The sequence below is a fragment of the Anomaloglossus baeobatrachus genome, chromosome 1 (assembly GCF_048569485.1).
Source record: "Anomaloglossus baeobatrachus isolate aAnoBae1 chromosome 1, aAnoBae1.hap1, whole genome shotgun sequence".
NCBI lineage: Eukaryota > Metazoa > Chordata > Amphibia > Anura > Aromobatidae > Anomaloglossus > Anomaloglossus baeobatrachus.
The window spans coordinates 166,017,878-166,034,510 of record NC_134353.1 but is presented as its reverse complement, the minus strand read 5'-3'; the positions used below and the strand labels follow the sequence as shown (position 1 = coordinate 166,034,510).

Sequence of the window (16,633 nt, the reverse complement as noted above, 5' to 3'; positions counted from 1 at the left end):
CGTTACGTTTTGCCATGACAAACATTCTGCAGCTTCTTGTCACTGCATGTGTGTTTCAAAACGCAGCTGAAAAGCTGTGTTTTGGATGTATTTTGAATGCAGAATGGATGCAGAATTCATGTGTTCTGGATGCTTGCTCTGCCATAGACAGAGAGGGAAAAGCATCCAAAAGGCACAAAAGAAGTGACATGTTGCTTTTTAGAACACAGCGATTCGGCCATAAATTCCAGCATGCAAATCGCTGCGTTCTAAAACGCAAGATGCACATGGATTTTGCACAAGTGACATAGACTTTGCTGGGACCGCAGAACGCATGCATTTATGCTGCAGTGCTAGAAGCAGCATAAATGCATGCAATACGCACACGTGCGCACACAGCCTAAAAATAGTAGAACAACCCTTAAAACATAATGAGGATCTATCGCCAGGAGAGGCCAGGTTTTTTTCTTATTTTATTTCTGTTGCTGAATATTCCATTTTTTCTGCAATCCATTTTTTTATTCCAGAAATATGGACCTCTTCATTTAATGCTCATTTTTATGGTCTTTACAAGGACCGTTGCTCAAAAGAAAAAGGCTTATAATACTGGGATGGCATAGTGTATTTAAAAGAAAAAACACAGAATAATCAGATTTAGTACTGTGAATAAGATAAAATAAAAAATGGTCTTTTGATCTAACAGGTCCTCATTAAATAAATGTGCAACCAGGACCTATAAATTTTTTTCATAACAGAAAATCTGCTGTGTATATTCTGTACTCACATAATGGTGAAGATGAAAAGAAAACGGATACAAAACAGCTGCAAAATTTGCTTCCTATGTTGATCAGCACTGCACATATCAAATCTGCAAATGTCAATCTATGCTCAAGATGTTAACAATCATGTTACCCTTTGCAATCCATTGGGGGAAATGTGTGAAAAATCAGCATCACTCCCGCAACAAAATACTGGTGCGGATTTCACAGCAAAATCTTCCTAAGGTCTCATGTGCCCTGATAGTTGTTACCGTTTCATAAAATTTTGCTTGTTATGAAAATGCTGATCTTTATTATGATGTTATTTATCATTGTCAGAACGGTTTTAGAAATAAGTCGAAAGTGAATGAATTCCAGTAAAAGCTAAAAATGCTCCTTAAAATCTCAAGTGCGTTATTTTTGTGAGAGGTAAATGATCAGTCTTTACCTACACAGAATATGACATTTTGTTACATAGACGTCATTTTTACAATCTACAAGACAAAAACAATCGAAAAGAAATAATATTAAAAGTTCCTTATACTTTCTCGATACTGTAAGAAGTTTTTCAGGATGGTTGGCAACTGAAGGCTTGGAATAAGGTGTAATCTGGACTGTCCGATGCATTTCCGGATATGGAGTCTGCAGAGCTGACAAAGTGAACATGGATTTGCTAAATGGAAGTAGAAATGGAGAGGTTGGTAAGATACAAATTATTAAAGACTTTATAGATCCAAATTTTCTAATATTTTTCAGTAATCGTCATAAAAAATATTCTACTATTTTGTATACACTGTTACAATTCTCATATGTGACTTTATGGTTACAATCTACAATCCAATCCCTATGTAGTCAGACCCTGCAGTCATGTTTCAAGGTGGGTACATTCTACCCCAAAAGGTGTATTTCTGCAACAACAACCAATATGAAAGAGATTAAAAAAATGCAACAAGAAACAAAAAAAAGCCTCCAAAATGCAGCATGTGAATGCTGTGACGTTTACATATAAAAAAAAATCAGCATTTAGTGCAATAATTTGCATAAGGTGTTAACCAGGCCTAAAAGCTCACAGGGTACACAATGTGCACAATTATTAGGCAGTGAGTATTTTGAACATTTCTGAAAACCTTCCTAGTCCAAGCTGAATAAACTTGAGTACTTATTGGATGAAGCAAACAGGTGGTGTTTTTGTATAATGATGAAAGGTATGGGCTAAGGAATTGATAAACACCCTTTATTAAGGTGTGCAGAATTATTAGGCAACTTGATTTTCTAATGAGCCCAAAAAAGAGATTTAACTGACTCTGAAAAGTAATAAATTGTTAAAGGTCTTACAGAAGGATGTGGAACTCTTGAAATTGCTGATATATCGGAGCAAGACCACACAACCATCAGGGGTATTGTTGCAAATAGTCAACAGGGTCCCAAAAATGTGTTGAGAAAAAAAAGCTGCACATTAACTGCCAAAGATTTGAGAATAATCAAATGTGAAGGCACCAGGAAACCATGAGTCCCCTGCTGTCATATTCCAGGAGAACAACTTCTCTGAAGTGCCCAGAAGTACAAGGTGCTAAGAGACACAGCCAAGGTAAGAGAGGCTGAAACCCGACCACCACTGAAAAAGACACATATGATGAAATGTCAAGACTGGGCCAAGAGATATCTGAAGACAGATTTTTTTTTTACAGGTTTTATGGACTGAAGAGATGAGTGACTGTTGATAGACCAGATGGATGGACCAATGGCTGGACCAGTATACGGCAGCTCCATTTTGACTTAGATGGCTGCCAGGTGGAGGTGATGTACTGCTATGGGCTGGTTTCTTTATGGATGAGATAATTGGACCTTTTCCAGTTGAAAATACAATCCACACCAAGACCTACTCCAGTTTTTAGACGCCACTTTCTTTAAGCAGTGTTACAGGACAAAATCTGCATGTTTCAAGTAAACCATAATTTTTATGCGGGACCATGCTCCATCCTGTACATCGAAGTACTCCATTGCTTGGCTAGCCAATAAATGCCTTAAAGATTAAAGTGTTATGATACTGGTGGACGCACGGTTGGAATCCAATGGCCGGAGGAACACAAACAGGAAACAGCAAGAGGTAAATGAAGTTCTTGGAAGTAACGCTTGGAATAGCAGGAACAATCCATGAAGGGTTAGGGATAGTCTAGGTAACGCAATTCACTGTAGCTGGAGACTCGAACTGGTTTACATGCATGTGACAATACTCAAGCAATGATTGAGAGTTCCATATGGCTTTAAAGGGGTTGTCCACTTCTTGGACAACTCCTTCTCATTCCACTTGTTTGACCTCATAAAAATAAAGCTTATACTCACCTCTGGTGCCACCACGGTTCTAACAATGTTGGAACGCGTGTTTCCGGAGCCCATCTGACATTGTTATGACACATGAACAAAGTTAATTTAAAAGTTAATTTTAATCAATGGATCTTGGAATAATAATAATTTCCACAATTGGATTTGTTTTAAAAAAAATATTCCTGTGCTGAAGTCTAATATGTGTCTTTGCTATGTACTGTGTAATGGCCATTTCTGACTGTACAGGGACATGGTCTGATCAGACCACATGGGCCGGGGAGGACACAAAAGAGTTTAAAGAAATTACAACTGGGATCTGTTGGAAGCCAACATGGATAATATGTGTAATATGAATCACTGAACTCACAATTGGATTCATGAGCTCTAAATACAGTACTACCAGAGCTCAAAAGTCCTACATCAAAGAGAAAAAACCATGCCCTGTGAGGGGGGTTGTGAACCTGTGAGGCGGCACACCATTGTATGTACTTTGGTGTATTGCCCTTGATTCTATTGAAGAAGTAAAGAGTGCATCTACATGTGAAATGGATATTGTGCCTCTAGACTCTTGGAAGGTACAGCTGTATATAGCTCATGTAATCTACATCTGTACATAACCCCTGTGGCATTTGGAAGATACGTCATTGTACTTGAGACTGACATAAAATCTCCAACCCAAATAGAGTGTAAACCTGTTCTCAGGCCTTTTGATATGAACACCTTTCCGATATACCAGGACACCATCCACAGGAAGATGATGAAAACCATTGCACCTACATTTGTCAAGACTCCTGACGCTCTAACCCATTCTGGGTCTAAGAGAGACACCTTCAGGAGAGCGTTGACATCAGCAGCCATGTGCATGCTCCTGGAGAACTAAAAAGGCTGTGACCTGATAGGATGGTACTATTATCTGGCTGTATTGCAGGAATGGACAATGTATGGGCCATGTTTGACTGTGTGGCTGATATAAAGGGCGCATACCAAGCAAGTTGGTCAGTCTTCCCACTTCTTATCTTCTTCCACCCTCACCTATTACATTTTCCCATTCATTGTACCCTTTTCCCTTAGTTAGGTTTCCCTTATGTATGTCATTGTAAATACCCTATTTGTAATAAATCCCCTTTTAAAGATCCGGTAGATCTTGTTAATTATTATTAACTGGCACCCCAAGACTCAGCAGATTTCTACAGGATTATAGCTGATTTTCTTTGTGAGGTAAAGCATTTCCCTACCTATTTTAAAAAAATGTTTTACTTCAAAGAAAGAAATATTTGTGATCTCATGCTGTAATGTCTGTATATGTTTTTACTTCCTCCCTTGCCCAGGAGATGTGGTATGATCAGACCATGTCCCTGTACAGTCAGACACAGCCATTACACAGTACATAGCCGATACATATATAGAAGATTATCTCAGCGCAGGAACAAATATCTGAAAACTGTAATGCCTTTACTTCAGATGTGTATAAGTTAGGAAAAGAGGCCATAGCAAACCCAGCAGCAGTAATCCACCTGCTTACCCTCATATTGAAGAAGGTGCCTTTCTACTGGACTTCTGGCAACAGCTACATCCACAGGACGCTTGCAATCTGTGTTTTTTGCACTGATATCCGCTCCAAAGTCGAGCAGTAAACTTACAATATCTGTACTAGACTGCTGAGCTGCCGCATGTAATGGGGTGTCCAAATATCTTCCTTGTTGTACATTAGCACCTAGGGGATCAGAACAACTTTACTATATATTGCTGTGATTACATATAACCGAGAATATATCCTACCATTACTGACCTGCATACAAAAGTTTTCTTACACAAGCTAAGTGCTGTCCTTTACTGGCTACATAAAGAGGAGTGCCTAAATGAGGAATGTCTTGGTCCACGTCTATACCCCACGAAATCAATGCTTCTAGACAGTCACTGTGACCTGCGAGGGAATTCACAGTCAGAAAAGCGAAAATATATGCTTAAAACTCAGAATATTTCACAGATGAACACCTTTGTACCATATGAGCCAGAGACTCGTTGTTAGCAGAAGAGCCTTTGGTTGTGGAGGTGTTACAGTGTGGGCAGGTGTCTAGTGAATACAGAACTGCCGTACACTTTGTGAGTGGTACAGTGACAAACCCCTACTACTAGAATAACAATCCGATCATTGTGCCTCTACATGAACAACACAGGCCTGGTTTAATCTTTATGGACGCTAATGCTCCAGTTCATCGAGAGCTGCTGAAGACTGAGGAACCTCAAATGGAGCAGCTGCACTATCTCTAGAGCTGAATGCAATAGAAAACCTATGGGATCAGCTGAGTCGCCATGTAGAGGCTCACAACGCAATGACCTGAAGGCCGCCCTTCAAGAATAGTGGAATGCCATGCCTTAGCAGACGATAAGGGTATGTATTATGATGTATTAGGATTTGGTGAAGCAATTTCTGCACCATTTCTGCTTTTTTTGGCCAAAGAAACAGCAGAGGCAAAAAAGTACTTTTTTTGCTGCATTTTCAGTGCGTATTTTGAGATGCGTTTTTAGTACAGATTTTCCCATTCAATAGAATCGGTGAAATCTGCAGCAAAAGCGCTGAGATAATTGACAGGCTGATTTCTTTTTGCATAAAATCTGTAAAAAGAAGGTTTTATGACAAATCTGCACTCAAAAACGCAATAAAGATGGGACTTGTGCGCACAGCCTAACTGGACTTGTGAATAGGATGAGACATCGTCACCCAGTAAATGATGCTTAAGGCCACTTGACAAGTTACTAAGACATTGACATTTTGGGGGGTGGAGGAGTGTATCCACCACTATTGTTGGCTTCTGTTTCAATATTGTTTGAGATTTAGAAATAACCATCCCATACTTATACCTAAATGCCATAATTTTGTGATAAAATATCACTGTAGTGTGAACTTTTTGTTTTACATAAGTTATACTCGACAGCCAAATATCCCTAACTTTTTTTGAGTAGTCAGTCATTTGTACAATTTCTTTTAGTTATTTGTGAGTACATGAGACTAAGCGAGGAACCTATGATATAGACAGTGCCTTGCGAAAATATTCGGCCCCCTTGAATTTTTCAACCTTCTCTCACATTTCAGGCTTCAAACATAAAGATAAAAATTTTAAATTTTATGGTGAAGAATCAACAAGTGGGACACAATTGTGAAGGTGAACAAAATGTATTGCTTATTTTAAATTTTTGTAAAAAATAAAAAACTGAAAATTGTGGTGTGCAATATTATTCATCCCCTTTTACTTTCAGCACAGCAAACTCACTTCAGAAGTTCATTGAGGATCTCTGAATGATCCAATGTTGTCCTAAATGACTGATGATGATAAATATAATCCACCTGTGTGTAATCAAGGCTCCGTATAAATGCACCTGCTCTGTGATAGTCTGTGTTCTGTTTAAAGCGCAGATAGCATCATGAAGACCAAGGAACACAACAGGCAGGTCCGTGATACTGTTGTGGAGAAGTTTAAAGCCGGATTTGGTTGCAAAAAGATTTCCAAAACTTTAAACATCCCAAGAAGCACTGTGCAGGCGATCATATTGAAATGGAAGGAGTATCATACCACTGCTACAAAGACCCGGCCATCCCTTAAAACTTTCATCTCAAACAAGGAGAAGACTGATCAGAGATGCAGCCAAGAGGCCCATGATCACTCTGGATAAACTGCTGAGATCTACACCTAAGGTGGGAGAGTCTGTCCATAGGACAACAATCAGTCGTACACTGCTCAAATCTGGCCTTTATGGAGGAGTGGCAAGGAGAAGGCCATTTCTCAAAGATATCCATAAAAAGTGTTGTTTAAAGTTTGCCACAAGCCACCTGGGAGACACACCAAACATGTGGAAGAAGGTGCTCTGGTCAGATGAAACCAAAATCAAACTTTTTGGGCACAATGCCAAACGATATGTTTGGTGAAAAAGCAACACAGCTCATCACCCTGAACACCCTCTCCACTGTCAAACATGGTGGTGGCAGCTTCATGGTTTGGGCCTGCTTTTCTTCAGCAGGGAATGGGAAGATGGTTAAAATTGATGGGAAGATAGATGGAGCCATATACAGGACCATTCTTGAAGGAAACCTGTTGGAGTCTGCAAAAGACCTGAGACTGGGATGGAGATTGTCTTTCAACAAGACAATGATCTAAAACATAAAGCAAAATCTACAATGGAATGTTTCACAAATAAACGTATCCAGGTGTTAGAATGGCCAAGTCAAAGTCCAGACCTGAATCCAATCGAGAATCTGTGGAAAGAGCTGAAAACTGCTGTTCACAAACACTCTCCATCCAACCTCACTCAGCTCGAGCTATTTGCAAAGGAAGAATGGGCAAGAATTTCAGTCTCTCGAAGTGCAAAACTGATAGAGACAAACCCCAAGCGTCTAGCAGATGTAATCGCAGCAAAAGGTGGTACACAGTATTAACTTTAAAGGGGACGAACAATATTGCACGCCCCACTTTTCAGTTTTTTTATTTTTTACAAAAATTTAAAATTTAGCAATAAATATCGTTCACCTTCACAATTGTGTCCCACTTGTTGATTCTTCACCATAACATTTAAAATTTTTATCTTTGTTTGAAGCCTGAAATGTGGGAAAAGGATAAAAATTCAAGAGGGCCGAATACTTTCATAAGGCACTGTACATAGCAGGTTTGTCTTGGGTAACAATGAACGGAGAGGAAATGGGGAGAAAATGTAGTAATGTTGCTCACAGAAGAGAGAAAAAGAGGAAGGGTAAAGGGATGGCTGATTTCCCAAGTGTAGTGTGTGGCTCAGTTGGCTCGTCAGACTGTCAGCTCACTAAATTTGATGAGGAAGAGAGGATCTAAGAAGTGTTTTTTACATAATCAGCCCAAGGGGACCAGATCTTCTGGAATCTGTTCATTTTATCAAACAAAATAGGTGACAATTTTTCATTGATCATGTATCAAAACATGCATCCTTTCCCAGGATATTTAACCAGACTCTGTTATGTTAGAGTTAGAATGAGAAAGTAGGCATGTGGCAAAGCCAGTGTGCTCTAGGACAGAGCTACCAGATCTGGATCATGTGAAAAGCAATTTGGAGAGGACCCAATACTCTTTTTACCATACAAGTAGGAGTCCAATATCACCTGGTGAAAACTTAAAAGGGTTCCTGGACTTTAGTTATTTTTTGTTTCCTATGAGGCAACGATCTCTGCCGGTTTAGACTTGTCACAGACCACTTCTGCGAGCAATTCCCATTCATCCAGTGACATCACATCAACAAAGCAGCTACTTTTCTTATGCTCTGCTTTTTTTATGGGGCTTCATTGCAGATGTCATCCTGACTGACAGCCAGATCCCCACTGCCTGTAGGGAGCCAGCTGTCAATCACTATGGCATTGGCAGTGATGGCCCTTCGACAGAGCAAACAGAAGAGAAGGAGCTACTCTGTTGCCATGCGGAGAAGTGAAGCAGGAAGGTCACTGCCTGAGACAGCAGAGAGGCAGGTAGATAGTAACTTCTTACCTAGAAATACTTAGCCCCGTCAAATTTTTATTTTTTTTTTACCAAAATCCCAGATAACCATTAACACAGCATTAGTTTACTTACAATGAAGTAAATACCTGTACATATACTAAAGGCTCAACAGATACTTCAATAGAAATGATAGCGACAGACTGTTTTATTGTGACGACATACATATGTTGTTTCCTGAAACACAACTTAGAGGCCTTAAAGACCTAGTGGCCAGTGTGAAAATTGCATGTTTTCTATTTTTTTTGTTAATACAGATTATGATATGTAAGAAAAAATACACATAAAACAAAAAAATCTTGTTATTTTGAGGAAAGCTTTTCTTTAACAGTCTCTGGTATTGGAGTTCCATATTTGTGACAATTCAAGTTCCATCTTTGCCTAGCTCTGCTTCATTTTCGGGCATATGGTAGTTGGTGGTTAGACCGATCAATAGATATGTATATACAGCGGTGTAATCTGAAGCTCATGGGCCGCAATGAAAGTCCCAACAAGGCCCCCAATTTATATAAAGCCTTTAATAGCATTGGGCTTTTTGCATAGGCCAAAGGGTAATAATAAATATAGTGCAATAGTTGCAAATGACAAACAGATTTCAGCTCCTATTTTACAAGAGGGTGCACTCTAAAAGCATTGTCAAGCAACTAAAAATGTTTTAAATGGGCTCAGAATGGTTAAAGCACCACTCCTATGTTTTCTTTAAAGAAATGCTGGAGTGGTGCTTTAAATGTAAGTTCCCTGCAATATACTCTTCTTCCGGCAGCTTCATCTTCTATCTGGTTGGTCTCGAGGATCTGTGATCTGCCGGCAGCTCGAGTGCCTCATCGAGCACAGCGGGGGTCACAACTTATCTCAAATCCATCTCTATGGCCTCTTTTTGGCTCTTATAGAGATGCATTGGAAGCTTGTGACATTAGTTCTGACTTCCGGCCATTCAGTAGTTACTGTCACAAGATGGAGCCATCGTTTCAGAGCGGCTTTGGTAAAAAGTGAAGCCGCTGGAAGGAGAGTATATGACAGGGGGCAAGCGGCTTCCATTTCACGCACCACTACATTGCTGCCCCCCACTGGAGTGGTGCGTTAAAAAAAATCCACCACTGCTTCCATTTTGACCACTATCCTATGCTTTCCACTAGTCGCTACTTAATGGGCCAGCCTCTACAACAGACAGAAATGCCCAATCATAAAATCACTGGCCTCTGAGATAACCAGTGGGGAAATATCACAAATCTTAAAAAAAAAAAGGCAACAGCATACAAGAAAAGCAATATCTTGTATTATGTATTTTACCTTTACTTGATGCCTCGTGAGCCGGTGATGGGAGACATGTCTCTAGCTGCGCCTTTCCACCATACTCCAAAATAAGTTCGACGCAATTAGCGCTGCCTCTTGAACATGCATTAAATAAAGGAGTCACTCCGTCAATAGTTGTAGCATTCACCTAAAACATATCACAAGATTTCTTGGATAGATAAGTTCAATGTTTGCGGTGACATCTAAGATAATATCCTACAATAACCCAGTATTTGTTTTTTCTGTTGCCTGATACTATGTATCTAGTGTCAGATGTGTAGAGTCAGCCAACAGAAAGTGGTCACCAGCGTACATTGCTGCATATACTACACTCGATACATTCAGCATTATATCTGTTCTCCATTCGTGTGTATAGTAATACTTACATTTGCCCCAGCCTCCAGAAGTGTCCGTGCACATCCAACGTGATCTCCCAAGCAAGCTTCATGTAGTGGGGTCACATGATCAATAGTTAGCGTGTTCACATTGTAACCCTAATTGTAAGCAAATGTATATGTTAGTCAAAGTATCTACAGAGAACATATTCATCTACATCTACCTTTGTGGCATGTTAAAGGCTTAGTCTACTGCCTTAAATTTCCTTCCTAAATACATATCTTTCCACCCAACCACTTTTGTATTTTGCTTTATTATATAGTGCCGTACACTCCACCCTATCTAGCAAATCCTTATATGTGTTTTTTTTACTGTACTTCCTATGACCTTTCCTTTGAGAGGAATCTCAAAGGTGACATCACAGGAGGCTGGGGCTGCACTCACTCTCCACAGCTACATCACGTCTCCTGGAATAGGATGTCATCAAGGGGCGGCACTGTAGTTCAGTACAGGTTTCTTGCAGCAGCGCCCTCTGAAGATGTCCTGCATCCATGACATTAGACGCTGTTGGAGATGTGAGTGCAGCGCCAGCTCTCTGATAGTAACTCCACCTCAAACATAGCTACTGTGAAATAAGACATTGTCAGAGTTGCAGAGATAGAAGCAATGAGTGACACAATAGCTTACAGTTAAAGTTTTCTTAAAATCTGTGCATGGCTACCTGTAATTTTAGCAGCATCTAGTGGATTAGGTAGGACAGCATGTAAGTGGTGCTTGTATGACATATATCCAGAGTTTGAGTGGTGTATGTGGCATGTATGCAGCACAGGTGCAATGTGTATGTAGTGTGTCCACTGCATCGGTGTGGTATGTAGGTGGGAGAATCTCCATATTTTACATGCAAGTGGCATATGAAAATGAATTTAGAGTCCAACACATGATCCATGTAGCAGGCGTACGACATAATTTTAATGAATGTATAATTCTTTTGTTTTTGTTCTCATATTTGTACACTGCTCAAAAAATAAAGGGAACATTTAAACAACAGAATGTAACTCCAAGTCTATCACACTTGTGTGAAATGAACCTGACCCGTTATGATTGTCAATCACTGATTGTGAATCAATTTTTCCTCCTGTTATTCAAATGGAACAAAAAAAACCAAACCTGGTAAAATGAGCAAGACAACCCCTATAAAGGAGTGATTCTGCAGGTGGTGACCACAGACCATTTTGATTTTCTCATCCTTTTTGGCTGTTGTTTTGGTTACTTTTGCATTTTGTCATTGCTCCCATCCCTAGAAGTAGCATGAGGCGGTGTTTACAGCCCACAGAATTTGGGCAGGTAGTGCAGGTAATCTAAGATGGCACATCAATGCGAGATGTGGCAAGAAGGTTAGCTGTGTCTATCAGCATAGTGGCTACAGCATGAAGCAGATACCAGGAGACAGGCCAGTACAACAGGAGACATGGAGGGGGCCGTAGGAGGACAACAATCCAGCAGAAGGACCGCTACATCCTCCTTTGTGCAAGGAGAAACAGGAAGAGCAGAGCCAGTGCCAGCAAATTGACCTCCAACAGGCCACTAATATCCATGTGTCTGCTCAAACTGTCAGAAACAGACTCCATGAAGGTGGTATGAGGTCCCGACATCCATAAGTGCATACCTCCCAACCATCCCGGATTCTGCGGAACTGCCCTGATTTTAGAGGTCTGTCCCGCAGTCCCACGGCTCACAGCTGATGTCCCGGCTCCTCCCCTCATTGCAGTGAATAAATTAAATTCTCACTGCTCTGATTTACTGGGATGGCCGGGACTCTTGAACTCGTAAACTCATTTGTCCATAGGCAGCAGCTCTACCCATTGAGCCACTGCCTGTAATGAAAAACAGGAAGATTTGGTAATCTTGACCTCTGCATTGCAGTAGAGACACAAACAGATTATTCAGCTACAAAGATGATAGATACATAGAGGGATAGATAGATACATACATGATAGATAGACGATACATGATAGCTAGACATATAATAGATAGAGGGAGGGATAGATAGATAGATGATACATGATAGATAGATATATAATAGATAGAGGGATAGAAGATACATGATAGATAGATATATAATAGATAGAGGGATATATAGAAGATACATGATAGATAGATATATAATAGATAGAGGGATAGATATAAAGATGGCTAGATAAATACATGATAGCTACATAATAGATAAATAATAGACAGAGGGATAGATATATAATAGATATATAGATAGATGGATAAATACTGCATCTGTAGGTAAAGGAAAGAGTCAGATTCATTTGTACCCATAAAACTACTATAAAGAAATGAGAAAAAAAATACATTTTATAAAGAAATTTTCTTTATTACATCACCTTGGATTAAAACCACCAACTTTCAAACATGTGCCCAGCAGCCCTCCTAGCTGCTCTAGCTGTTGAGCTACTAGGATTGATGATGTTAGAGGGAGGATTTTACATAAATGAACCTACAATGAAGCCTCCGATTACACAGCAGATTACACAGGACACAGAGCAACATTGTACAGTGCAGTGTCTGTGTCCTGTATTCTAGTGGGAGAATGTTAAAACCCATAAAAAAATGTAATAATGTATTGCTGAGGCCTTGTTCACACGTAGCGTAAATGCTGCGTTTTTTCTGCAGGTGTTTGTACCACGAGCGCAATAACAATAACAATACAATGCGGTATGTTTTTTTGAATGAACAGTCCAGGGCATCTGCTGAATGACCCTTTCTGCATAATGGGTGTGGCTAGGGGGTGTGGCTAGGGACATGGTCAAAACTTGCCGCGGAGCGCGTCACACACTTCCTTTCTTCAAAAGTAGGGAGGTATGATAAGTGGGTGTTGTCTTTACAGCAAAACACCATGCAGTACAATTGGCATTTACCAGAGAACACCAAGATTGGCAGATTCAACATTGGTGCACTGTGCTTTTCATGGATGAGAGCAGGTTCACACTGAGCTTATGTTACAGACATGACAGAGTCTGGAAATACCATAGAGAATGTTCTGCTGCCTGCAACATCCTCCAGGATGACCGGTTTGGCAGTAATGACAGTAATTTTGTAAGGAGGCATTTCTTTGGAGGGTTGCACAGCCCTCCATGTGTTAGCCAGAGGTAACCTGACTGCAATTAGGTACTGGAATGAGATCCTTGTGACACCCACTGTGAGACCATATGGAGATACAGTGCGCTCTGGGTTCCTTCTGATGCATGACAATGCTAGGCCTCATGTGGCTCAAGTGTGTCAGCAGTTCCTCATGATGAAGGCATTGATGCTATGGACTGGCCTACCCATTCCCAAGACCTAAATCCAATCGAGCACATGTGGAACATCATGTCTCATTCCATTCACTAATGCCTCATTGTACCCAGACTGTCTAGGAATTGACTGATGCTTTAACACCAGAAGTCCCAGAAATTACGAGCTCCCCCCTGAAGTCCCAAAAGAGGGTCAAATGACCCTTAGTCCAATCTGAATAGAACTAACTAGAAACTAAATGGCTAAACTCAATGGAAAACAACAACCTCCTGTGATGCGACAGTAATGGCCTTAATTACAGAACAAAAGACGGTGATTATAGGATGTTAGCTAAAATCCTTCAGGTCATTCGACCCGTCTCTGGGTTCCAAAGGTAGAAATGTTAAATGACCCCTCTCTGGGACTTCTAGTGTTAATTCCGGTCTGGGAGGAGATCCCTCAGGAGAACATCTACTGCCTCGTCAGGACCATGCCCAGGCATTTCCACTGAAATTGGATCAGGCTGTAATTTGATTTTCCACTTTGATTTTGAGTATCATTCCAAATTCAGACCTCCATGGGATATTAATTTTGATTTACATTGATCATTTTTATGTTTTATTGTTTTCAACGCATTCCACTATGTAATAAAAAAGATTTGCAACTGGAATATTTCATTCACTGAGAGTTACCTTTATTTTTTTGAGCAGTCTATATAAGAGAAGTACCTACATTTATTTCTTGAACTGGAGTCCTCTACTGCTTGAGTCTGCATTGGGTCTATAAGTTTGAATACACATGAGTGTTTAAATACATTATGCATACTTTTGAGCATGTGTGTACACATACAGCCACATGTGAAGAAGATCTTAATCAACATAGTATAATATCTTCTGACACTTATTTCAGGTCTGATTTTATTAGAAGATACACCATCTGCTATTATAGTTCCAAGCTACATCATGAATGATTACATGCCCATGGCATCTTACAAATTAACAAATAATACCAAGAGCATCAATTATAATAATATTGGAAAAAATGTCATGTACTGATAATGAGACATAGAAAATGTCTGGCAGCCCTTAGGACAGAAATGTTTACCTACTTGAGAAAGCAAGGTTTTCAGTGCGAGCAGCCTTCCCTGGCTTGCGGCTTCATGTAGTGGTGATCGATCTGCCCATGATCCTACAAACAACATCGCAATAATGAAATAATGTGCCACTACTTAATAAATCAACACAAAACTCATTATAACCTGTAACCAAATGCATCTCTATTCCAACAGTCTACCAAAAAGAAAAAAGGACGACAAAAACTAATCTCATATAAGATAAAATGTATCATAAATGATGATAACAAAAATAGTGATATTCGTATACACTGATAGCTCAAGTGCAAAAATACTCTATTCGAAGTCTGATCACATATACAGTAAGTAAAAAAGTGAGTATACCCCACACATTTTTGTAATTTTTTATTATATCTTTTCAGTGAAGATAGGACCCTTTGATACAATGTAAAGTAGTCAGTGTACAGCTTGTATAACAGTGTAAATTTGATGTGCCCTCTAAATAACTCAACATAACCATTAATGTCTAAACCGCTGGCAACAAAAGTAAGTACCCAATAAGTGAAAATAGCTATATTGTGCCCAAAGTGTCAATATTCTGTGTGGCCACCATTATTCTCAAGCACTGCCTTAACTCTCTTTGGCATGGAGTTTACTAGAGCTTCACAGGAGCCTCTGGAATTCTCTTCCATCCTCCATGATGACATCATGGAGTCGGTGGATGTTAAAGACCTTGCACTCCTCTACCTTCCATTTGAGAATGTCCCACAGATGTTCAATAGGATTTAGGTCTGCAGACATGCTTGGCCAGTCCAGCACCTTTACCCTCAATTTCTTTAGCAAGGTACTGGTTGTCTTGGAGCTCTGTTTGGGGGCATTATCATGTTGGAATTCTGCCCAGTTTCCAAAATTAGGGGTTCATGCTCTGCTTCAGTATGTCACAGTACATGTTGGCATTCAAGAATTCCTCAATGAACTGCAGCCCCCACAGCCAGCAGAATTCATGCAACCCCAATACATGACACTCCCATGACCATGCTTGACGGTAAGCAAGACACACTTGCCTTTGTACCTCTCATCTGGTTGCCACCCCACACGATTGAAGACATCTTATAATAAATAAGTTTATCTTGGTCTCATCATTTTACAGTACATGGTTCCAGTAATCCAGGTCCTTAGGGCCGCTTTACATGCTACGACAATGCTAGCAATTGCTAGCGATGTCGAGCGCGATAGCACCCGCCCCCGTCGTTGTAACGATATGTGGTGATCGCTGTGACTGCTGAACAATCCCTCCCTCAAGGTGGAGGTGCGTTCGGCATCACCGTGACGTCACAGCAACGTCACTAAGCGGCCGCCCAATCAAAGCGGAGGGGCGGAGATGAGCAGGACGAACATCCCGCCCACCTCCTTCCTTCCTCATTGCTGGCGGGATGCAGGTAAGGAGAGGCTCCTCGTTCCTGCGGTGTCACATGTAGCGATGTGTGCTGCCGCAGGAATAAGGAACAACATAGTTACTGCAGCAGCAACGATAATTGGGAATAGAGGGGCATGTCACTGATTAGCGATTTTGAACGTTTTTGCAATGATTCAAAATCGCTAATAGGTGTCACACGCAACGGCATCGCTAACGCGGCCGGATGTGCGTCACGAAATCCGTGACCCCAACGAGATCGCTTTAGCAATGTCGTAGCGTGTAAAGCCCGCTTAAGCCTTTAACATGCCATAAAGGTTGATGTAGATGAATATGTTCTCTGTAGATACTTTGACTAACATATACATTTGCTTAAAATTAGGGTTACAATGTGAACACGCTAACTATTGATCATGTGACCTCACTACATGAAGCTTGCTTGGGAGATCATGTTGGATGTGCACAGACACTTCTGGAGGCTGGGGCAAATGTAAGTATTACTATACACATGAATGGAGAACAGATATAATGCTGAAAGTCTGCTTGTCTTCAGCAACCTGTTTGCAGGTTTTCTTGGGTACCATCTTTAGAAAAGGCTTCCTTTTGGGATGACAGGCATGAAGGCCAATTTGAAGCAGTGTGTGGCGTATGGTTGGAGCATCATACG

At 40.5% G+C, this 16,633-nt stretch overlaps 1 protein-coding gene across 4 annotated transcripts in view; it reads right to left on the bottom strand.

The window, feature by feature from the left end:
* Positions 1 to 583: 583 nt before the first annotated feature.
* Positions 584 to 16,633, bottom strand: part of ASB5 (ankyrin repeat and SOCS box containing 5) — a 68,926-nt gene continuing 52,876 nt past the window's right edge. For all 4 annotated transcript variants that reach the window (XM_075347186.1, XM_075347187.1, XM_075347190.1 and 1 more), the window contains 6 exons: positions 14,589 to 14,668; positions 10,252 to 10,359; positions 9,863 to 10,013; positions 4,852 to 4,986; positions 4,585 to 4,776; positions 584 to 1,410 (listed from right to left, as the gene is read on the bottom strand). In XM_075347186.1, coding sequence (XP_075203301.1) covers positions 1,265 to 1,410; positions 4,585 to 4,776; positions 4,852 to 4,986; positions 9,863 to 10,013; positions 10,252 to 10,359; positions 14,589 to 14,668 — 812 coding nt within the window. In that variant the 3' untranslated portion in view covers positions 584 to 1,264. The remainder of the gene's footprint in view (positions 1,411 to 4,584; positions 4,777 to 4,851; positions 4,987 to 9,862; positions 10,014 to 10,251; positions 10,360 to 14,588; positions 14,669 to 16,633) is intronic.